Below are 23,458 nucleotides of genomic sequence, written 5' to 3' on the forward strand. Positions count from 1 at the left end.
GAGAGAGAGAGAGAGAGAGAGAGAGAGAGAGAGAGAGAGAGAGAGAGAGAGAAACTCCAAATACTCCCAAGCCTGAAGCTCTTTTTTGAAGGCCAGTCCAGGCAGTGGACATGTTCGTGACACACTGTGGCAGAGCACTCACCATGTGACCCGCCTTTAGGATCCAGTAGAACGATAGGTTCTCATAGGACTTGACGAACGCCGATGTTTCTGAAGACTTAGGATCGGTGTACAGGGCCTTCCATTTTAGCTGATTGAATTTGGACAGCTGTGGCCACTTCAGCTTCTGAACCCAGGACTCCTGACCTAATGAGGGGGCCCAAGGATCAGATCAGTATTAAGGGTTTGGTGGAGAACAGAGGAGGGAAAAATCTAGGCCTTAAAACAGTGCTTCCCAACTGTAATGTACACTGTACTGAGACTCACTGGGATTGTATCACGGAAGTTCTTGGTGGGGCCTGGGCACCCACCCTCTTCCTAAAGAGTCCCATCAATACTTGGGCTGGATCTGGCTATTTTTTTAAGCTTTTAAATGTCTCAGCCTCTTTTTTTTTAGACTGTCTTACTAACTTTCAAGTGTCCCAGGCTGGCCTTGAACTCACTCTGCTGCTTTGTGATTGTACTGATACCCTCTCAGCTTCAGTAGCTAGCTATAATCATAGGCACGGGATACTGAGAGAGTACAGAACTCCTGAGGCCCAGTTCTCCCGGGGCCTTGGAAACAGAGCTGTAGAAGTTAGTGTTTAACATTTCCTGTAACACCACAAAAATAAACTTTCCCTCAATTAAGTAGTAAGTATCTGCCCAAGGGCCAGGAAGACTTTGGCAGGAGGTAGGGTAGATATTTATTCTTTTAACATACCCAGGTACCCCAGAATTGGAAAACGCTAGAATTCTCTCATGCATCACAGCTCAAGAGTCAAAATCAGGAATGGCTGGATGTAGCAGGAAATGGTATTCCTCCTGGCGTTAATTCCACCAATCCCAAGGCTAATGCATCCAAGGCTGTTTCCTTTTAGCTTGACCCATGGTTGCTTCCGTGTCCCTCAGAGTTGGCTCCTACCTATGGTATCCACAATGAGATCCAGCTGTCCATTGTACACAGTCACATTGACCCCTGCTGCCAGCAACTTATCCACGATGTCGATGGCAGGCTTCATGAAGTCCCCTTCCATGCTTATGAAGACGTAAGATGCCTGGGCTACAAAGGGTGAAGGAGAAAGAGGTGGCAGGTTGGAATTAAGAAGTATCTTTCAGCCAGGCGGTGGTGGTGCACGCCTTTAATCCCAGCACTTGGGAGGCAGAGACAGGCGGATTTCTGAGTTCGAGGTCAGCCTGGTCTACAGAGTGAGTTCCAGGACAGCCAGGGCTACACAGAGAGACCCTGTCTCAAAAAGTCCAAAAAAAAAAAAAAGTATCTTTTAGCCCAGGCATCCTAAAGTATGGTTCCTAAAAGTTCCTAGGTGTTGGGGATTGGTTCTAATGCTTTGAATTGATTCAGCCCCCAAATTCTGGAATCTGCGTGTCCAAACCCTGAAGGTTCTTATCCCCAACTGGTTTTTGATCCATCAATAAAGAGCCAACAGCTACTGGCCACTTTCCCGATTGGGCCTGGGGTAGCAGGGGAAGGGTTAGGAGCCAGGAATACTGGAGGGAAATGTATGCTAGCCGGGTAGAGGATTAGAATTGCCCAGTCTTTGATCGAGTCAAGGCACATTAAAATTAACTGGCTGGTGCTCCCGCATGAGCCTTTCTTTTGAGACTCCAGATAGCTCCTGGGCAAGTGTGCATATTCGACCTGCCAGGAGCCAGAGTGGTGTAGCTATATTCACCCCTACACCTAGGAAGCAATGTTGAAATGACAGATGCCACAGAGGGACCAAGTGGTCAGCAAGAAGGAAATAAAAATAGTGCACATTGTTCCTTTGCTTGGGAGCTTGTGTTGAGGGTACATGCCATGTGCAATGAGGAGCTAAAATCCTCAGAAGGAAACAGAGAGGCAGAGGCCCATTAAACGTTTAGCTGCTCCACTTGGGAATCAACTGTGCTTTGGGCCAGAGTGCTAAGTGGTACCAAGGCCATGTCCCTTGTTCTGAACCTGGACAGGGAGCTATCTTACCACAAACCAAACCAGACCTGAGCTACTTTAGAGCAGGCCTTCAGGAAAGGCAAATGCCTAACAAGTGCCAGGCCGGACAGCAGACAGTACATTCCTGCTGATGCTCGACCACTTGTTCCATCGTCTAAACGGATGACACCTATGCTTCTCTGTTTATCTGACAAGCACTAGATACACATTACAGAAGCAATTTCTACTTCCTCATCACTACCCTGGAAGATAAGGAGCCTGGACAAAGTTCAAGTAAACAGGGCTCAGAGGCTGAGGAACACAGGCTGGGTGAGCCAAGGATGCTCTAAGACTCGAATTCGGGAATGACCGACCAACTGCAACTCAGAGTCAAAGATGGCTTATCTGTTTTAATTCTTTGTGTTTTTAAAAAAGATTTATTTCCTTTTTATGTGTATGTACATGTGCCTGCGTATATTTCGGTGTGCCACATGCATGTGGTGCCCACAGAGGCCAGAAGAGGGCATCAGATTCCCCGGAACTGGAGTTATAGGTGGTCATAAGCTACCCAGCATGGGTGGTGGGAACCAAACTCAGGTCCTCTGCAAGAACTGCAAGAACATCCACCATGAGTCATCTCTCCAGTCCTTACTTGATTTTTTTTTTTTTTAGACAAGGCCTCTCTCGCCAAGGCTGACCTAGATCCCCCCGTGATATTCCTGCCTCTGCACCCCAAATGCTCCGTTCACACATGCAGCCAGTACACCCTGCTATTTATTTAAAGACAAGATTTTGCTATGTAGTCCATATAGGTCCTGACCTCTCTATCCTCCTGCCTCAGCCTGCTGAGTACTGCAGGTGTCTGCCACTATACTCAGACCAATGAAGCATCAGAAGCCTTTTATTTGACTCAGAGACATAAAGACACTAAATCAGGAAGGAGGCCCCAGTGATGGGTGTAGTGTAGTGGGTTGGCCAGATGCTGCATGTATTCTAATGCTAGTACTGGTTCCTCAACACCTGGTTGCCCAGTCCACACGTAGACCTAAGTGACACTTTGAGACCTTGCCCCTAAGTTATTTCTGATTGGTAAATAAAGATGCCTATAGCCAATAGCTGGGGAGAAGAGATATAGTGGGGTTTAGGATTCCCAGGCTTGGGGCGGGGGTGTTGGAGGAGAACCACAAAGAGGAGAAGGGGGTAAATGGAGGAGAAGCCACCATGGGTTAGGTGAGTCATGAAAACGTGGCCCTGAGGGCTGGCCAACTGGAGTTAAGAGCAGCCCAGAGGAAACATAGTAAGAAATAACTTACGGTTATCGACAGTCAAGTAGATTCTAATAGCGTAGAGGGTAGATATCTGCTCAGCTATTGGCTGTCAGCATCACAAATTACTTGGGGGCAAGGTCACATAGTATCACTTAGGTCAGTGTGTGATGTATTGTAATGCTAAATTCTGTATCTCTAGGTCTAGGCCAAGGAGTAGCTGCTCATGTTTACAAGCTATTGGTGTGTACACCCTGTTCCTTGATTTAAAACTATTGGTTCAGCCTTAAAGAGCACTGACTGCTTTTGAGTTCAATTCCCAGCAACCGAGCGGTGGCTCACAACCACCTGTAATGGGACCTGACACCTTCTTCTGGGTGTCTGAGGATAGCAACAGTGTATTCATACACATTAAATAATAAATAAATAAATAAATAAATAAATAAATAAATACATCTTTAAAAAACATTACATGCAGACTCTCTTCTCTCTGGGGCAACCAGGTCTTGAGGAACCAGTACCAGCATTAGAACAGAAGGCAGCATCAGGGCAACCCATTACAATGCAGACTGTGATAGAGTAACCACACATAGCCCTCAGCAGCTACACGGGAGAAAAAGACTCCTTGACCTGGGGTATCTTGGATGTAAACCAAATAAATGCTACTCTGCTTGTTCAAAGGCTCCCCCATGGGACTGAGTAGGAACTTACCCAGGGTTTCTATCTGGACTTGGTCTCCAAAGACTCAAGTATTTCTACATGGTGACCTTCAGAGCAGAAGGCACAGGGCAGGCCGTATCTAGTACTAGTATGTTTGAAAGGCCAGCACGGGAACCGGTCAAAACCGGCCTATGTACATGGACCGTCTGATGTCCTGCAAAGGACCTTTGGCTAGAAATCTCACACATGGCCAGCTGTGGCCTTATATGTAACCTTTTTTTAAATCACAATTTTAAAATTTCTACTTATTTACTGATGAGTGGCAGTGGCAGGGGGGTGCAGGATGGAGGTGGAGACAGATACACATGGTGCACACGTAGAGGCCAGAGGATAACTTCTGGGAGTCAGTTCCTTTCTTCCAGCATGTGAGTCCCAGAGACTGAATTCTGGTCATCAGGTTTGATAGCAAGCCCCTTTAATCACTGTGTATCTCAAAACAAAAAACAAAAAAACAAAGAAACAAAAAAAGCCGGGCAGTGGTGGCACATGCCTTTAATCCCAGCACTTGGGAGGCAGAAGCAGGCAGATTTCTGAGTTCAAGGCCAGCCTGGTCTACAGAGTGAGTTCCAGGACAGCCAGGGCTACACAGAGAAACTCTGTGTCGAAAAACCACAAAATAAATAAATAAATAAATAAATAAATAAATAAATAAAAACTAAAAACATCACTGTGCATCTCCCCAGCCCTTTATTTTTAAGAGACCGTTTTGCTAAGTTGCCCAGGTGGGCCTTAAACTTGTGACGCTCCTGTATCAGCTTCCTCAGTACTGAGATTTCCGGGCAAGTACTACCATGCCCCACTCTTATTTTCTCAGTGTGCTACAAAAGTAAAGGGTGCACTAGTCCCCATGCACCCATACCTCCAGCCGATCACAACCGATCACACGCCACGCCTCCTCCTACCCAGTTCTCTGCCAGCTCCTTATGATGAATCACTTTTGCCACATCGCTGATTCTACATCTGCTGTGGATGGTAAGATCATTTTACTTACAACGACCATCATCACGAGGAAACCCATTCTCCATACTAAGGCCATACTAATCTGCATCCCCCCCCCCCCCCCAAACAGCATTTGATTAGGGCACTTTCATACCTCCCCAGGAGATATCCTCAGGGATAATTTTGAGCTTCTTTTTGATGGGGCCATTCATGAGTTGACTTAAGGCGTCCCCTTGGAGGTGTCTCACATGGCGCTGACAGAGACGAACTGAAAGCAAACTGGTATACCGTGAGTCCGAGGGCTAGATCAGAACCCCACAGATGGTTTTCCCCAAGCTGCTGGGGGAAGACAACACAATGGAGAGAGACTTTTTCCTGGAAAAGGAGAAAGTGTCACTTTGATCGATGGAGAGGAGGAAGGAAGCCAGAAGCAGGTTGAAAGGAGATCTGTTAGTATTGATAACTGTGAACTTTAGGGCCACTGGGATTACCCAGAACAAACAAAGTCAGCTGAGAAGAGGAATCCAGAGGCATTTAGCAGGTTTTGTGTGGTTTTTGCTTACTGGGGGAGGGTTTCAGGCATTTTACAATCAAAGCCAACCTGGGTCAGATGAGTGACCACTACAGTCAGCCCTGCAGGGACCTGACACTGCACTTCAGTGAGCAGAAGCTGCTTCCCCACATGCACCTCAGTGGGAGATCAGGTGCTCTGCGTGCACTTGGTCCTGGGCATCATCCCAAGCCTTCACTTACCTAAAGGTTCCCATTGCTTCCTGGCCCTTTTGGCTAAGATCAAGTGTTTAAGCATGGTAAGCAACAAAAACCAGACAAAGAGCCAGGCAGTGGTGGTGGTGGCACACCTTTAATCCTAGAACTCAGGAGGCAGAGGCAGGAGGATCTCTGTGAGTTGGAGGCCAGTGTGATCTACAGAGTCAGTTTCAGGACAGCCAGGGCTACATGGAGAAACTCTTGTCATGAAAAAAAAAAAAAAAAAAAGGGAATTGCTGTAGGATTCCATTTATATAGAATGTTAAGCCAAATAGAGAAACAGAAAGAGGCTTAGTGATTGCCTCAGGCTGGGAGTGGGAAGGAGAAGCAAGCAGATGTGTGGGATCTTTTGGGGTGATGGGGATATTCTAAAACTGGATCGTGGTGGTGACTGTGCAATTCTGTGAATATACTTACAGCCACTGCAAACTACACTTAAAAGGCGTGAATATCCTGTTACATAAATGGCATGTTAGTGACAGGACAGGTCCTCCTGCACAGAGGCTGGGCTAGGGACCAAGAGCAGTGAGGTCCACTCACCTAAGGGGCTCCGGAGGAACTCAAGGCTTGATTCCATAGCATTCTCGGGGGTGCTTTTAGTTAGGATGTTATAGAAGTTCACCCCGTCGGTGTTCTGAAATCAAGAGCACATTTGGATGGGTTCTTTCCCTGTCTACCAAAGTTGCAAATCAGAAACTGCTTGGCTTTCCCAGGATGACCTTGAGCTTGTAAATTTACTGGACTAGTAAAAAGCCACTCAGAAGACATAGACAGCAGCTGTGGCCTCCCATGTGCCTGCAGCACATAGCTCACGGGAACCCTGGCACCAGCGGAACCCAAGGGCCTGTGAGTCAGTGTACAAGGACCCCCAGAGTGATGGAGGGTGCTCTTGGCCGTCTCACCCTTTCCTTCCATTTCAAGGAAGAATGTTACTTAACGAGGATCCTGGTAAGAAAACAAGTTGTCTTTGCTTCCCGTGCCGTCGTGTCCCCCCCCACCCCCCCCCAAGGCGGTCCCCCCCCCCCCCAGCAAGGCAATCCCTTATCTCTGGTGTTTTGCAATGTTATCTCCGTGCAAGTGGGCCTCAAACTCGATATTTAGCAGAGATAACTGGAACTCCTGATCCTGCTGCTTCTTTTAAGTGCTAGGTTACAGATGTACGGTACCATGAAGCCGCTGGGCCATGTTTTTTTGTCTGTTGGATTTTTGTTGCCATTTTGTTTTAGAATCAGGGTCTCACATAGCCTAAGCTGACCTTAAACTTACCATGTAGCTAAAGAACCCCTGAACTTCTGATCCCCCTGACTCTACCTCCCAAGTGCTGGGAGACTGATTACACTCCTGGACTACCGAGCTGGGCCACCAGTTATTTCTTACAGAATCCAAACATTCAATCAGGGATAAGTCTTTCAAGCCTAGGAGGTTTTTTGACCCTATAAAGGGCCACTATGTCATTGCTGAGGTCCTATAAGTTTATCATTGAGCATACAAGCAGTTCTAAATCTTCATGAGAGGCAGGATAAGTCTGATCCTGATAACATCAACCACGGGTCCCATTCACCCACCCTACTGGGAAAAAGCCATGTCTTGATAGCCCTAGTTCAGAACCTTACCTTCTCAATGATCATTTCTGCTTTTCCCCACAGCTGAGTGGCCTCCTTGTAGAAGCCCTTGTTTACAGCATCGAGGACTTGCTCTGCAATGTCAGACACCTCAGCCAAGCCTTGATTATCAAGGAGAGACTGGAAGATAAACAGAGGACAAAAAGCCCACTCGATTAGGAATGGAGAATCTGGTACCACTGCAGCTGGTAAGGAGAGAGAGAGGGAGTGGGGGAGAAATGGGAGCTTATCTAAGAAGAGTGTTAGAATGTCAGAAGTCTGCATTCTAGGTAGTGTTCTACCAACACGTTATAGCTCCCAGCCCCAACCCATACTCATTGATGGGAGAAGCAGAGCAGACCATTAAATGAATCAAGGGTATGGGTGCATGAAAATTTATCACAAACTTTCAGCTTTGGGGGAGGGGTAGATAAAAGGCTGTATCAGAACAAGAGAATTCAAGGTCGTGTATTGGGCTGGAATAGAGACAGAGGTAGGTGGATCTCTAGGAGTTTTAGGTCATCCTGGTCTACACAGGTTTGGGGGGAGGGGCTAAGGATGTAGCTCAGTTGGCAGAGTAGACAAGAAGCTACAGGACACCCCCACCCCACTCTCAGGGCTAAACTCAGTAGGCAGTACTTGCTTTGCATGAGGGAGGATTTGATTCCCAGCAACAAAACACAGACACACATAGACACACACACACACACACACACACACACACACACACACACACACACACACACAGACACACAGTTTTTCAAAAGAAATCCCTAGGGCATCAGTGAGGCCTGATGCTGAGTGTGCCATGGACAATCATCGACTGGGGTCTCAGACTGAATATAAAGGGGAAAGGAACGCCCGATGAGGACCATAACTCCTCTCTTTGCTCCCTGCTCCACCCAGATACAAGCAAGCAGCCTCCCAGCCCTGCTGCTACAGACCACAGCCTTTCAAGCTTAAAAACAAATCCTTCTGCCCTTCAGTTGCTTCCTGTCAGCTCACAAGAATAATAACTAATACACGCTCCCCAGAGACCAAAGGAGATCAGAGCTCTGAGAAGTCAGTGGGGTGGTTTCCCAGGGAGACGCAGAGGGCAGGACCCACCCTACTTACCATGCTGTACAGGTAAGGCCCCCAGGACAGCACTGAATCTAAAGAAAACCAGATGGATACAAATTAGCTACGTCTTTCCAAAAGACTACCCCACAATGGCTTTCCTTCAAAGCACAAAGAGACAGGAGCAAGAAACCCAGTGACTTTGAGGGTAAATACTCCAGAGTGCCCCTAGTATCCGAGCAGAAATGGATGACATCTGGGTGGCTGAAAGATGGCCTTCCCGCCAGTTCTAAGGTCCAGTGGCATGTTGACCTGACTTGAATTCTGCTTAGCAGGGTATCCTGGGCAGATACACCACATAGCCAGGTGGTGGGTGTGTCCTGGAGGCTTGCTTGTCTCTGCAGCCTTCTAGGTTCCTGACAGCATCAAAGATTTCCCCACCCACACTGCCTCTGCAATCTATTTACTCCTCCAGCAGAGGCATTCGCTTCTCCCACCCTACTGTAGGAAAGCTAACATGACTCTAACTCCTGTCTGTGGCTACTCTGCAAACTATACACTGGGAAACTACTAAAGGGGCTAAGGGAAGCAAACAGGTTCAAGGAGACTTCAAAATGAGTAACACAGCCAGGCGTAGTGGTGCAGGCCTTTAATCCCAGCACTTGGGAGGCAGAGGAAAGTGGATCTCTGAGTCTGAGGCCAGCCTGGTCTAGAGAGTGAATTCTAGGATGGCCAGGGCTACACAGAAAAACACTGTCTAAAAAAAAAAAAAAAAACAAAAAAAAACACACACACACACAGACGATTACCTTCCGGGAACATAGTAAGCCATGAACTGTTGGGGCAAGTCTAAGGCTACCGCTACCACATCCCCACCAGGTAAGATACAAGCTACTGGAACATGCCAACAAAATATCAAGGACTTACATGGACCGAACACATTTGAGAGTGTCACTCTGCGGCTTAGAACCCTCCAACTAGGAGCCATTTAGTCCCCAAAAGAATATCTGAAGACATTTCTTGTCATGTTGAGTGATCCTACTGGCATCTCATGACCAGAGGATGGGGATGCTACAGACAAATATCCAACCATGAGGGCTGGTGAGATGGCTCAGCAGATAAGTGTGCTTGCTGCACAAGCATGAGGATCTGAGTTCAAATCCTCAAACCCACAAACAAGGTCAGGTTTGGTTGCATGTGCCTATAATCCCAGCTCTGTGGTGGGCAGAGACAGGAAGACTGTTGGGCTTACTGGCTACCAATGTAGTTCCAGGTTTAGGGAGACACCCTATCTTAAGAAATAATGCTGTGGTAACTGGAGACATGGCTTAGCTGCTCTCCCAGAGGTCCTGAGTTCATTTCCCAGCAACCACATGGTGGCTGACAACCATCTGCAATGGGATCTGATGCCCTCTTCTGGCATGCAGCTGTACATGCAGATAGAGCACTCATATACATACAATAAATACATCTTTTTTTGTTTTTTGTTTTTTTTGTTTGTTTTTCGAGACAGGATTTCTCTGTATAGCTCTGGCTGTCCTGGAACTCACTCTGTAGACCAGGCTGGCCTTGAACTCAGAAATCTGCCTGCCTCTGCCTCCCAAGTGCTGGGATTAAAGGTGTGCATCACCTCTGCCCGGACAAATAAATACATCTTAAAAAGGAAAGAAAGAAAGAAAGAAAGAAAGAAAGAAAGAAAGAAAGGTGGGAGGGAGGTAGGGAGGGAGGGAAGATAGATAAAATGTTGGGTTGGAGAGATGGTTCAGAGGTTAAGAGCACTGGCTGCTCTTCCAGAGGTCCTGAGTTCAAATCCCAACAACCATATGGTGGCTCACAATCATCTGTAATGGGATCTGATGCCCTCTTCTGGCCTGCAGGCATATATGTGGGCAGAATGCTCTATACATAATAAATCTTAAAAAAAAAAATGTGGGGGAGCTGGGGGAGGGGTAGCTCAGCAGTTAAAAGCACTTGCTGCTTTCCCAAAGGACCAAGTTTGATTCTCAGCACCCAGCTCTTGTGTCCACAATCACCTGTAACAGAGGACCGAGGCCTTCTTCTGGCCCCCGAGGGCATTGTATGCATACGGTACATAGATACATATGTATGTAGGCAAACAGCCATATACATGAAATGAAAATAAATAAAATCTCAAAAGAATTTTTTTTTTTAAAGACAAAAGATAAAGTGATAGAGGAAGATGTTGCCTTCTGGCTTATGCATGCATGCATGTGTGGGCACATGCACTTGCACACATGTAGTAATATACCATATGCATACATCTGGCACACATTGCTTCCCCGCCCCTAACATACACATGACAAAACCCTTTTAAAGTCCTTAATACTCAGAATAATTCCCAACAACAACAACAACAACCTGTACTACTCCAAATGGCTGTGGTGTTGAGGTTGAGGGAACCCGAGAGTTAAGCTGGCCAAGATGATCAGTGATGCCTGAAGCCAAACCCTGATTATGTGCAAGATAGACCACTCCTGTCTGTGTTCCCAAAGGATTACGAAAGTGCAGACCTCAGAGTTGCAAGACCCGATGCCAACCTTGCCTCACAAACAGCAGCATCACCATGAGCACCAGCAGCACCAGCAGCACCAGCAGCCATGGAAGGAAAGTTCACTGCAGATGCTCTTTCAGTATCTGGATGCTGGGGAGGGGGAGCTGGTGACACGGTCCACCCTGTGCTGACTCATACAGAACTGGGGCTCCTCTTCATGAGGCCACTCACGCTGTGTGGGGGTGTATTTCATCATCTGCAGGAATGTTGGGAGCATTTCCTGCGGTAGACTTTGATTCCTTTGCTGGGAAAATCCCTTCAGAGGACTCAGCCTGCTGGCAGAGGCTGTGCCAAAGACGGTTCATGCCCACGCCTCTTGGATGCTCTTGGGGTGAATGGATGCTTTCTGTGATAGCTTCTCCAAGAACCCAGAAACTTCTGCTGTCCTCCTGTTTTGTCTCAACAGCATAGCCCCAAGGGATGGCTATTGCTCTCTGGCTTGACATGGTCACCACCACAGCACAGAGTGGCTGTGGTGATTTAGAGGGACCTTGAACTATAGTCAAGGCAACAAAATAAACAGAACTATACAACAGCTAGCTAGGCTCATGATAATATAGTGATCAAGGGAGGAAAGGAGATCGTAAGACCTTGACACTTCCTTCAGATGCCAAGCCCACTACCCTCCAGCCTCACTAAACACAATCTTAGAAATATTAAAACATACAATGTTAAAGGTTGCCTGGGGGCCCCGCAGGATGGCTCAAACTCACAGATCCCACAAAAATGTAGAAAAAAAAGAATCAACTCCACCAAGTTGTCCTCTGACCTCTACATATGCACCATGACCCCCCTCACTAACACTAACACACACACGCACACACACACACACACACAGTTATCACCATCATCATCATCAACACTAATTTTTAAATATTGGCTGGGCTGAGTGTGGTGGAGCACTCCTTTAATCCCAGCACTTCAGAGGCAGCAGGATCTCTTGTGAGTTTAAGGCCAGCCTGGTCTATCTAGTGAGTTGCAGGACAGCCAGGGCTATATACAAAGACCTTGTCTCAAAAAAAAAAAAAATTTTTTTTTAATTTTTATTTGATAAGTATGGGACTTTTCAGTGTCCTGGTCTACAAGAGTCACCTAGGCTTTTGTAAGTAGCACTCATATACACCCTGGCCCAGCAAGCAGGACTTGGATGGAATCCTTCAGTCTGTTGGTACTGAGGACTTCCATGTTTCTCCAGAAAAGTCACACAGTAAGTCCAAAGTCACAGGAAGGGTCAGGGTTAGAAGAGAGAGATGACTAAAAACTCCATACTTACCCACAGGGGAGATCCAGGAGTCACCCAAAGCAACTCCAGAAAAGTTGCACTTGATGGTTCCTTGCTGAATGGCCTGAAAAAAAAGCCAAGAGATGCTCTGACCAAGGGCACCCAGGCCTCCATCCCTCCTCCACAGAGGCACATACTCAAGGCTTCTCCTAACCCACCACCTAAGTTTCCCCAGGCGTCAGGAGACCATGCCCTGCCTACCACCACTGATAATTCGAGGAAGGGCTATTGAGCACTTAATGAGGAGGGGCTACTGCTCTGCTTAACTTGTGTCCTCGGGACACGGATGGGATGTGTCCCTAAGTTGTCTTTGAGAGCCTAGGCACATTGGTGTCCTGAGGTCTGGGAGCCTCCTGAGGTGCTGACGAGCTCCTTGAGTACAGGCGCCTCTGCCAAGCAGTGGGCGCAGACTGGGGCTCCTCAGGACATCCTTGAGGGTGGAACCCACACACAGGCCAGGAAGCTCATCCTTCTTTGCACCTGTCCCCAGGCAGGAAGCTCATTCATTCATAACTTCCTCATAACCTCAGCACTCGCCGGGTTGATGAGCCACGCGAACCATCATACGGGATAAAGTTCAGGGGAAAGCAGGAGAAAGCGCCTTACGAATCGAAGTGAGAATATTCCCACCGAATATTATTGTCGATCACTAGAATAAAATGGAATATAAGCTGGGGTATCATATATGATAGCACATGTACAAAGGTGGGGGAAACACATATGAATTAGCTTACACAGTTGTGCGTAACTGGAAAATAAAGAGACTAGGAGGCTGGCCAAGTGGACCAGGGCAAAGGGAGGGAGGGAGGGAAGGAGGGATGGAAGGAAGGAGGGAGGGAGAGAAGGTGAAGAATTCAGAAAGCCCATGACAGTAGACTGCAACAAGACCAGGCCAGACTACACAGCATGTAGCAAGTTACTACCAGTCCAGCTAGGGGTACATAGCAGGACATTGTTTCTAATTAAATAAGTACACACATAGAAAAAGGGACTGTGCTAGATGAAGGGCCTCTAGGGACTTCACAGCCAGATGTCGCCTGGACTATGCATTAGCTTAGACAAGCTATCTTAAAAGACATGTTGGGACCATCTAAAGCAGTCTGAATACAGGGGGTTTAAAGTGCTGCAGGGAGAAGGAGGGGACCCACTGATGGAGACAGGTTACACACAGTGTGACTGCATTTTGGTTAGGATTTCAGGTATGTGAGTAGAAAGTATTACTAAGTACTCAACAGTGGCAAGGCTATGTAGTAGATAAGGTGTTTTTTTTGAGACACAGAGCAGCCCTGTCTTAAAACCAACTGGTTTCAAACTCAACCTCCTTCCTCAGCCTCCTAATGTCTGAACTATACAGTTTATAGTAGTTTTATAACCATATATACTAGTACACTACAGTATACTACTATACTACACTATGCTATTATACTATATAGTATAGTATATAACTATATATGGTAGCTATATACTATATATAGTATATATAGTATAGTATATAGTTATGCTAGCTAGTTTATAGTAAAGACTTAGGTGCTGGAGAGATGGCTCAGAGGTTAAGAACACTAGTTGAGCTGGGCGGTGGTGGCGCATGCCTTTAATCCCAGCACTTGGGAGGCAGAGGCAGCCGGATTTCTGAGTTTGAGGCCAGCCTGGTCTACAGAGTGAGTTCCAGGATAGCCAGGGCTACACAGAGAAACCCTATCTCGAAAAACCAAGAAAGAAAAAAAAGAACACTAGTTGTTCTTTTAGAGGACTCTGGTTCCATTCCCAACATCTACATGGCAGATCATAACTGGATCTATTTCCAGTTCCAGGGGGATCCAGTACCCTCGTCTAGTCTCTGCAGATACCAGGCATGCACATACATACATACATACATACGTACGTACACACGTATACACACACACACACACACACACACACACACACACACACACACAAATAATCAGGTCTATGACACACAGATGTACATGCAGGCAAAGCACTAATACGCATTAAGAATTTCAAAGGAACAAAAGAAATCTTTTAAAATCTATGTATTTTGATTTAGTATGTGTGAATGTTTGCCTGCAGGTATGTGTGACGCCATGCTTGACAACCTGATTGACCCCCCAATCCCACAGTGGGAGGAAATGACTCCAGGAAGCTGCCTTCTCACCTCCACCCACACCCACACCATAGCACAGCACGCGCGTGCACATACAATAAACTTTTAAAATAACTAAGGTCTGTTCAGTATCCGCCAGGTATATATGAAAGTGACAACCCAGTTTTTGTTTCAAAACAGTAACAGAGTTACCCTCCTGCTTACCTTGTAAAGTTCTAAACTGATGCCAGCAGCCATCTTTCCTCCGTAGGATTCTGAGAAAATGTAGAATGGAACCGTCTAGCAAGATATGGAATGTATAAAGAATTAAAACATCCTGACTGCCTGCCTTCCTTCCTTTCTTTGTTTTTTGAGACAGGATTTCTCTGTGTAGCCCTGGCTATCCTAGAACTCAACTCTGTAGACCAGGTTTGGATGAACTCACAGAGATCCATCCACCTGCCTCTGACTCCCAAGTGCTAGGATTAAAGGTGTGCTCTACCCCTGCCCGGCTCCCTGATTACCTTTCTCTCTCTCTTTCTTTCTTTCTTTCTTTCTTTCTTTCTTTCTTTCTTTCTTTCTTTCTTTCTTTCTTTCTTTCAGATTTATTTATTTTTATGTATATGAGTACACTGTCACTCTCTTCAGACATACCAGAAGAGAGCATCAGATCCCATTACAGATGGTGGTGAGCTACCATGTGGTTGCTGGGAACTGAACTCAGGACCTATGGAATAGCAGTCAGTGCTCTTAACCCCTGAGCCATCTCTCCAGCCCGATTACCTTTCAATTCACACAAATTATCTTCAAATTTCTAAAGTGTACAATGCTAGATAAAACCAGTCTGCTTTTGTGTCTGTCCTCAAATCTGATTAATGATGTCTAGTCAGATGGAAGAAAGTCAAAGCCTACAACCTAGGAAGGAAAGAGGCAGGCTCTGAAAACCAGCTGCCACTGGTTTTGCTTGTCTCTCTGTGCAGTCCCAGCTGTTCTATGGCACTCAGCTCTTGGGGGAGCTCAGTATTCTGAAGAATCCCGTCCCTCTTGCTGGTCTTTCTTGCCTAAGCTGCAGAATTACCTGGAATTCTTTATGGCAATCAAAGAAGGATTTCAGGAGAACCATCATGTCAGAAGCCACCATGTCCAGGTCCTTTGCATAAGCATCTGTTGTGTTCACGTAGCTGAAGCCTGTACCCACAGGATTATCCACAAACAGAAGACTGGCCCACTGCAGCTGCAGCCACCCAGAAGAAGCAAGCATGGCAATCAGTGGTTAGTTACCAGTTATCTTCCTAGCAACTCAGCAAAACAACGTTTATGGTAACATCAATGTGGTGATTTTATCTTATTGCTCAAAGTGATTTGAGGGGTGGGGGTTGGAGAAGTGGGCCAGCATGAGGCCCTGAATTCCATGACTAGAACTCATGTAAAAAAAAAAGTTGGGCAAGCCTGGCAGCAGGGCATACCTTTAATCCCAGCACTTGGGAGGCAGAGGCAGGCAGATCTCTGAGTTTGAGGCCAGCCTGGTCTACAGAGTGAATCATCTCAAGAAAAAAAAAAAAAAAAAAGCCAGGCAAAGCAGCAAATACACTTGTAACCCTAGTGCTGAGGAGATGGAGGCAGATATCCTGGGTCTCACTGTGCAGTGTAATCTAAATGGGGAGTTTTAGGTCAATTACAGAATAAGAGACCATGTCTCAAAACAAACCAAAGTGAATACACGGATACATACATACACACACACACACACACACACACACACACACACACACGCAGGAACAGTTTTAAGCCATTATGGGTCACACACAGAAGGACACTAGAGGTGACAGTACAGAGAGCACCAAGCTGCATGCGTCTGAGCAGTAATCTGAAGGAATGAGCATACATGCGGAATACAGAAATCACCTGCTGGGGATGTAGCTCAGCTCCTGGAATGTTTGCCTAGCGCCCCTGATGCCCTGGGTTCTAACCCCAGCACTGCATAAACTGAGGGTGGTGGATGTTTCCCACGGTCCTAGCACACAGAAAGTGGAGGCCACAGGATCAGAAGCTGAAGGACATCTGTGGCTACATAGTAAGCTGGAGGCCAGCGTGGGCTTCATGAGATGCTCTTCACCCTCCCTTCTTTAGAAATATAGATATCACACATCAGTTTTCTTCCAGATGAATAACTTCCACATTGGCCCATCTTCCCTTTTATGCCGCAAGAACAGACTCTGTTCTACTATGTATATCAGAGAGGCCAAGAATTCTCGATCCTCAGAGATGAGTATCTGCCATGTGCTTCATGATGAGGAAAGAGAAACCCTGAAAGGGCCAGAAATTATACAAGGCCACAAAACTGGACAGGAGATGGACAGCAGAACCAAGACAGGGACCCAGGCCCCTCGCTCCCCACTCAGGCTCTGCTCCTGTCTCAGGCTTTTGGTTCCAGGAAGTGTGAGAACAAGGGGTAGGGGAGGGGAGTGACTCTCCTGCCATAGCTGCAGAATTAGAACAATTTCAGGCCAAGAGACAAAGTCACAGGAGGACAAAATGGGTTAGCACCCAATGAGAGGACTAGAGAAGCTGGAGGACACTGGAGAACATTCTCAGTACTGAGTGCTGTGGGAAAGGAGGGAGCAGAGTGTGTGTGGAGCCCAGGCTGAGCTAGTCAGCAGGATGGACTCGTCAGGTGGTAAATTGAGAAAGGGGTTGCTTAGAGAAGGAAGGGATGGGAGGGGGGACAAAAAGCACAAGGAAGATATCACAGGGGAAGAGGACAAGGGACTTGCAGGCTGGATGAAGCCCAGATGTGAGGGGACAGAGAGGAAAATGTCAGAACTTGTAGCACATGATGGGACTCAAAGTCTGAGGTTGCAGATGGGCACCATGTGGGTAAGCACAGGGTCGCCAGCAGGGATTTTCAGTTTCGCTTGTTTTGAGATAGGGTTTCACATAGCCCAGGCTGGCCCTAAACTTGGTACACAGCCTAGGATTATCTTACACTCCTCACCCTCCCGGCCCCTATGTCCTGGAAACTGAAATTACTGATGTTCATCCTCAAGCCTGGTTTATACAGCGCTGAAGTTTGCTCCAGGGCTCTGTGCACACTAGGGAAGCATAGTATTCACGGAAGGAACTGCCGCCTAGTCTTGGCTAGAAGTCTGTGAAGGTTAAGTGGAGAAAGATCACCAAGATGGAAAAGGCAGAGACAACCACAGGACACTCATTCTGAGACAGGGGAGAAGCTCGGCTGCAGGAAGGAAGGCTGCAGGCAGGTGTCCAAGGTCTCTAGAAAGCCTACCAAGGTGGATGGCTAACTCTGTGACCCCACCCTGCCCTGGGTGGGGCCTCTGAGAGGATTAAGGGCAGGCAGGGTTGAGGGGCTGTTCTCACTGTACCCAGGTAGTGTTTCGTGGCTTGAGCTGGGCGTCAAGAGGGCCAATTTCCTCAAAGTTCCCAAATCCAGTACTAGAACCACCTGGACCACCCTGTGGAAGAAAAAGAAACAGGTATTAACCAGAGAAAACACAGCCAAGCCCTGGCTGTTATAACAGATGTGCACACCCAGGAAAACAACTAAGAATCCACGAGGGCCACAACTACCCCATCCAAAGGACACACTTGCAGCTGGATGAGGAAATGCACATCTGTAATCCCAGCCCTTGAGGAGGATGAGGCAGCAAGATCAGCTCAAAGTCATCCTGAGCTTCAAACAAAAACTTAAAAGCAAAGGATGTGTTTTTTTTTTTTTCAGCTCCATGTTTTCTGGGAGCTTCTGTACCTACCAAACTCCCGAAGGAACCATACAAGTCTCTCTTTGAAAGGATGGTGATGATTTTAGCGGTCCTAGGTGAGCCAGGCAGTGGTGGCACAAACCTTTAACCCCAGCACTCAGGGCAGGCAGATCACAGAGTTTGAAGCCAGAGCGGAAGGGGGTTGGGGGAAGATCCTAGGTGACCCTTCCTGCCTCTTGGTTCTCTGGACTTAAACTTGGGCCTGATCTGGGGCTCACTAAATCTCTCTCATTTCAAAGATCATAAAGGCACAAGGAGGGATAGAACAGGCTAGCCCTGGCCCTCTTAGCAACTGCAGGCTCCATTTGAATGAGAACTTGAGCTTTTTGATCTTTCCTACCCCTCAACAGAAAGCTGAAAGACTCTCCTTTGGGGTCCAGTGGATAAGCCTGTCCTCTGCATATATCAGAGGCAACACAGAAGTCTCGGGTGGGAGCACGTGACATCATGGGGTGTTTACACGGGCAGCAGAGAGGCAGGATTCTAAACTGAAGATCAGTACTGGAGCCTCCAAACTGCAAAGGGCAAGCTCCGTGTGCTCTGAAAGGCTCAGAGCGGGAGGGGTGGGCAGAAGCAAACAGGTGAACCCGGGGAAGGTAAAGGGGACTTGATGGGAAAAGGTCCTCTGGGAGACAGATGATCAGGGGGAAAAAAAAAAAAAGAAGGGCGTTTTCCAGATGGATCTAGGAGACTCAGATGAGCTGGGGGCAGGGATGTGGAAAACATTAGCAGCCGAGTCAGAGACAGGCCCAGGGTATATAGTCTCTCAGTGCATAAAAAGACAGGTGGCGAAGGGAGAGGGTTAAGAGAAGAATTACATGGCATAGTGGAAGCCAGGGCAATCTGAAGAAAAGAGCCTGACTGGGGCGTGGTGACAGACACCTGTGATCCCTGCACTGCATGCAAAGGAAGGAGACTTATTTATTGAATTGAAGGCTCGTCTAGGCAAGACCCTGCCCCTCCCACAAGGAGAGACAGTGGAGTGGAAACAAGGCTAAGACCGGCTAGACAAGGCAATAGGCACTACCTGCTAAATATCCCCCATAGTAATGTTGTGAACTGACACTAACCTCCTTGATAAAAATCAGAGGCTCAACTCCCCCGTGATTATATGTCAAGATTTCCTAATTCAGCAGCAGAAAGTCCACAAACCAGTTGGAGATACTCATCCCAGAGCCACTAATAGCAACAAGCAGCGGGGAGCAACTGGGACGGTCTCCCATAGGGAAGAGGGTGTGACATCACATCTGCTGACCTATCATGTGGCTACTCAGAAGAATCAAACTCCAGAAAATACTGTGGCTCCTAAGAAAATACAAAGAACATAAAGGAAGAGTGCACCCTCAAACGAAGGTGGATCCTTTCTTTCAATGAGACTTATTGGTATGGGCTGGATGAAAACCAAAGTTGGGGGGAGCACATCTGAGAATCTAAGAGCCTGGACGACTGTGAATTTCCACTTCATCTTCCTGTGCTCCTTTCCCGGTAGCTAGGAGAAACTGCAGGGAAGATCTCACTTTGTGTGTGTGTGTGTGTATGTATACATGCACAAGCACATGTGGAAGCCAAAGGTCACATTAGGTGTCTGTCTCAATCACTCTCCACCTTATTTTTTAAGGCAGGGTCTATTGATGAGCCTGGAGTTCATGAATTCTGCTACCAGGCTGGCCAGTGAGCTCCAGAGATCATCCTGTCTCTACCTCGAAGGCACTGCGGTTACAAACTAGTACCATTGACAAAGCTTTTACATGAGTAAGGGTATCTAAATTCAAATCACCATGGTTACATACCAAGAACTTTACAGTCTGTGTTATTTATGCCTTTGCTATTTTAATAGAATAATAATAGTAATAATAATAACAATAACAACAACAACAATAATAATAAATGGATCACAAACTCTTCATCGAAAACCCTGGAAATAAGTGGTATAGACAGTTGCAGCTCAGGACTTCATGGTTCCTCTGAAATAAGATAAATGTGTCAGTGAGTGAGTTGGAATGACTTGAAAAATACCTTACTATTCCTCAAATAGCTCACTATTCCACTCGTGACATGACCTCAATTCTCGAAGAACGCCACTCCGCAAAGAAGCTACTGCACCAGTCTTTGGAAGGCTGCTAACTAGATCTTCTTATCTAAATTAACTGTTTCCTCCTTATGTATTTTATTCTTCTTCCTTCAGCCTCTGCGGGAATAGGGAAGAGCAGCCGGTGTCTTCAGTCACTAACCTTCATACAGTGACTCAGCCAGGGGTTAACCTAACCAACAGCCACATACCCGACAACTTCTGAGGGCCAGGCAGATGCTAGGGCCCCCAACAGATCTGTGGTCAAGCGGAAGGCTACCTTGCAACTTTTGGGTTTTGTTTCATTTTGTGTTTTGTAGTGATAGGGACAGAACCCAAGGCCTTTGTGCAGGTTAGACAAACTTTCCCTGGCAGAGCTGAATCCTGAGCCTATGAAATGCAGTGGTTTTTTTTGTTGTTGTTGTTTTTTTGTTTTTTTTTAAATTGGTTTCTGGAAAGCCCAGAGTGCCCTGGGGGTAGCAGGGGACAAAGAAGCAGCCTCAAACCTAGGACTCAGCAGCTGCCCTACCCCAGCATTAGCACTTCTGCTTTTTTGTCCCCTGCACTGGCTTCCTGAAGGCTTTAAAACCACTCAAATCCACCCCACTCAGAACAGTAAGGCCCAGAGAAGGGAAGTGTCTGGCTATAGCTAACAGTAGAAGGAAGGTGCTGAAAACCCAAGTGTCCCCACCAGCAGGCCCAGACTTTCCCACAACCAGGCTCTTCCGGGCACCCATGCATTCACCACCAGCTGCTGGATCAGGAATGAGTACACAGATTCCGCCCCGGAATATTTCTCAGCTAGTGTTACCAGGCTGAGCTGTTTATCTTCAGCTCCCAACAGGGCAGCTGTGAAGATCCTGCAGCAGGCTCACCCTCAGAACCACACATCAAGTCTGCAGTGACAGGCCCTGGGGCAGAGCCTCAGCTCTGGCAGGCATTTGCGAAGGAAGCCTCGCCCTATATCCCACAGAGGTGAGTACCAGGGTGCCCTAATTATGGGCGAGGCATCAGGAACCTCAAGGTTCCTCAGCCCCTCCCTGAAGACTAGTCTTCCAGGTGGGTGAGGCCACCGTAGGTGCCATTTGAAGAATGCAAGCAGGATCTCTGCCTGTCCCTAAACAGTTCACAAGGCTTTTTTTTTTTTTTTTAAACCTTTAACCCCAAGGAAAGAGTTAAAATACAAACACACTAGGGAAAAGGGTGCTAAGATACAAATGGCTGACTGGCACCCTACAGTTAGGAATATATATGTATATACATATGCATGTAATAAGTAACAAAGAGAGAAGCCATGTATTTGAAAGAGAGCAAGGAGAGGTATAGGGAAGGATAGGGAGGGAGAAACATGATTATATTATAACCTCAAAATTTATTTAAAAAAAAAAAAAGGGCTTATCTGGAGATGAGAAGTTGGAGCTCAGGACTGTGTGGAGAGGAAGCAGGGAGGAGGATTGGGATACCTCAGCCTTTGCCTCAGAACTTTTCTAACTCTTTCTGTTTTTCAGAAGCCAACTGTATCACAGACAGCTTTCAGTAAGGGGCCTTAAAACCGTTAGGACTCAATATAAAAAGAGTCTAGAAAGTAAGGGAGGAGCTGTACACCTCTAACTTCAGCACTCAGGAGGCTGAGGCAAGCCTGCCACGAGCTCAAGGCCATACAGCAAGATCCTATCTCCAAAAAGGAATGAAAGAAATTAAGAGCAGAAAATAGGGCTTTCTTTGCTACACCCTTGCTTTAGGCTGTCTCGGAAGCATGTGAATCCCCCAGGACTGGCTGGACCAAAACCAGTCAGTCACTGCTAAACTGGAAACTCTTAAGAACCAAGCAAAGAGGTTAAAGGAGACCTGACCTGGAGGCCAGACAAAGAAGTTACTTTACCTGAAGCCACATGACCAGGGGCAGTTCTGAAAAGTTCTTGCAAGGGTTGGTGGCATAATAGAGCCACCAGAACATGTGGGCATCCTTTCGGACAGTCACATAATCCCATACTTCCTTGCCTTCCCGTGCCCGCCAGTCGATGACAGATCCTGAAACGGAAGCTCAGAGTCATTTCCTGAGGAGTTTGAGGTGGTAAAGATGAGGTAAGAGAACTAACTCCAGGTAAGTTCCAAGCTTGGCAGAGGTAGTCATTCAGGCTAGAGACGCTACTTTATGCCTGAGGTAATTCATCTAACTCAGTATATTATGCCCATAAGGAAAAGAAAGATATACACGCAAAGAGAATTCAGTCGGACATGTTTGTGCACCCCTCTAATCCTAGCACTTAAGAAGCAGAGGCAGAGGCTGGAGAGATGGCTCAGCGGTTAAGAGCACTGACTGCTCTTCCAGAGGTCCTGAGTTCAAATCCCAGCAACCACATGGTGGCTCACAACCATCTGTAATGAGAATAAATGCCCTCTTCTGGTGTGTCTGAAGACACCTACAGTGTACTCATAAATAAAATAAATAAATTAAAAAAAAAAAAAAGAAGCAGAGGCAGGTGGATATCTGTGAGTTCAGTGGGGCCAGTTCAGTCTATAAAGTGAGTTACAGGTCTGCCAGAGCTACACAGTGAGACCCTATGTCAAAAACACACAAATCACACATAAACATAAACACACACACATACAAATCACAGCACAGTAAGACCGGCAGTAAAAGAAGAAGGCTGAGAGAGAAGCTCAGGTGTGGAACCCTGGCCTGACTTGTGCCAAGCCTTGGGTTCAAGTCCCAGCCAAAGTGGGCAGATGGCATGAGGACCAGGGTGGGCAAGGGAAGGTGGAAGTCTAGGGAGCCAGAATCAGGAGCCCATGTCCAGCCTCAGAACACAGTGAGCTTGAGGCCAGCTGGGGCAACAAGAAACCCTATCTTTAAGAAGTACTTATAAAAAAAAAAAATAGGAGGAGAAAGAAGATTAAGAAAACCAAAAAATGAAGCTGAGGAAACAGGTCAGTCAGCTAAGTGTTTACCTCGGAAGCACACAGACCAGAATTCCATCTCTAGCTGTTTGTGTTCAATATTCCAGGGCTGGAGACAGGGGATTTCTGGGGCTTGCTGGCCAGCCAGTCGGGCCTACTTGGTGTAGCAGACCAGAGAAAATCAAAATCATTGTCACTGTCTTCCAAAAAAGAAAAAAGGTAGGTAGTCCCTCAGGGACAACACATGGGGTTCTTTTCTGACCTCCATATCTACACATACACGTGTGCACATGTGTACAAACACACACACATGTACACACCTACACACACAGGCATGCACACAGGGTCAGGGT

General features: G+C 46.9%; 1 protein-coding gene across 1 annotated transcript in view; it reads right to left on the reverse strand.

Moving 5' to 3' along the window:
• Scpep1 (serine carboxypeptidase 1) overlaps window positions 1-23,458 on the reverse strand; it is a 29,262-nt gene that overhangs the window by 4,264 nt on the left and 1,540 nt on the right. The window contains exons 2-12 of the mRNA XM_028772476.1: window positions 22,087-22,235; window positions 17,741-17,830; window positions 15,436-15,591; window positions 14,583-14,657; window positions 12,266-12,338; window positions 8,478-8,515; window positions 7,374-7,502; window positions 6,301-6,394; window positions 5,147-5,260; window positions 1,064-1,201; window positions 143-306 (exon numbers count right to left, since the gene is read on the reverse strand). Coding sequence (XP_028628309.1) covers window positions 143-306; window positions 1,064-1,201; window positions 5,147-5,260; window positions 6,301-6,394; window positions 7,374-7,502; window positions 8,478-8,515; window positions 12,266-12,338; window positions 14,583-14,657; window positions 15,436-15,591; window positions 17,741-17,830; window positions 22,087-22,235 — 1,220 coding nt within the window. The remainder of the gene's footprint in view (window positions 1-142; window positions 307-1,063; window positions 1,202-5,146; window positions 5,261-6,300; window positions 6,395-7,373; window positions 7,503-8,477; window positions 8,516-12,265; window positions 12,339-14,582; window positions 14,658-15,435; window positions 15,592-17,740; window positions 17,831-22,086; window positions 22,236-23,458) is intronic.

The sequence above is a fragment of the Grammomys surdaster genome, unplaced genomic scaffold (assembly GCF_004785775.1).
Source record: "Grammomys surdaster isolate TR1022 unplaced genomic scaffold, NIH_TR_1.0 213, whole genome shotgun sequence".
Taxonomy (NCBI): Eukaryota; Metazoa; Chordata; class Mammalia; order Rodentia; family Muridae; genus Grammomys; species Grammomys surdaster.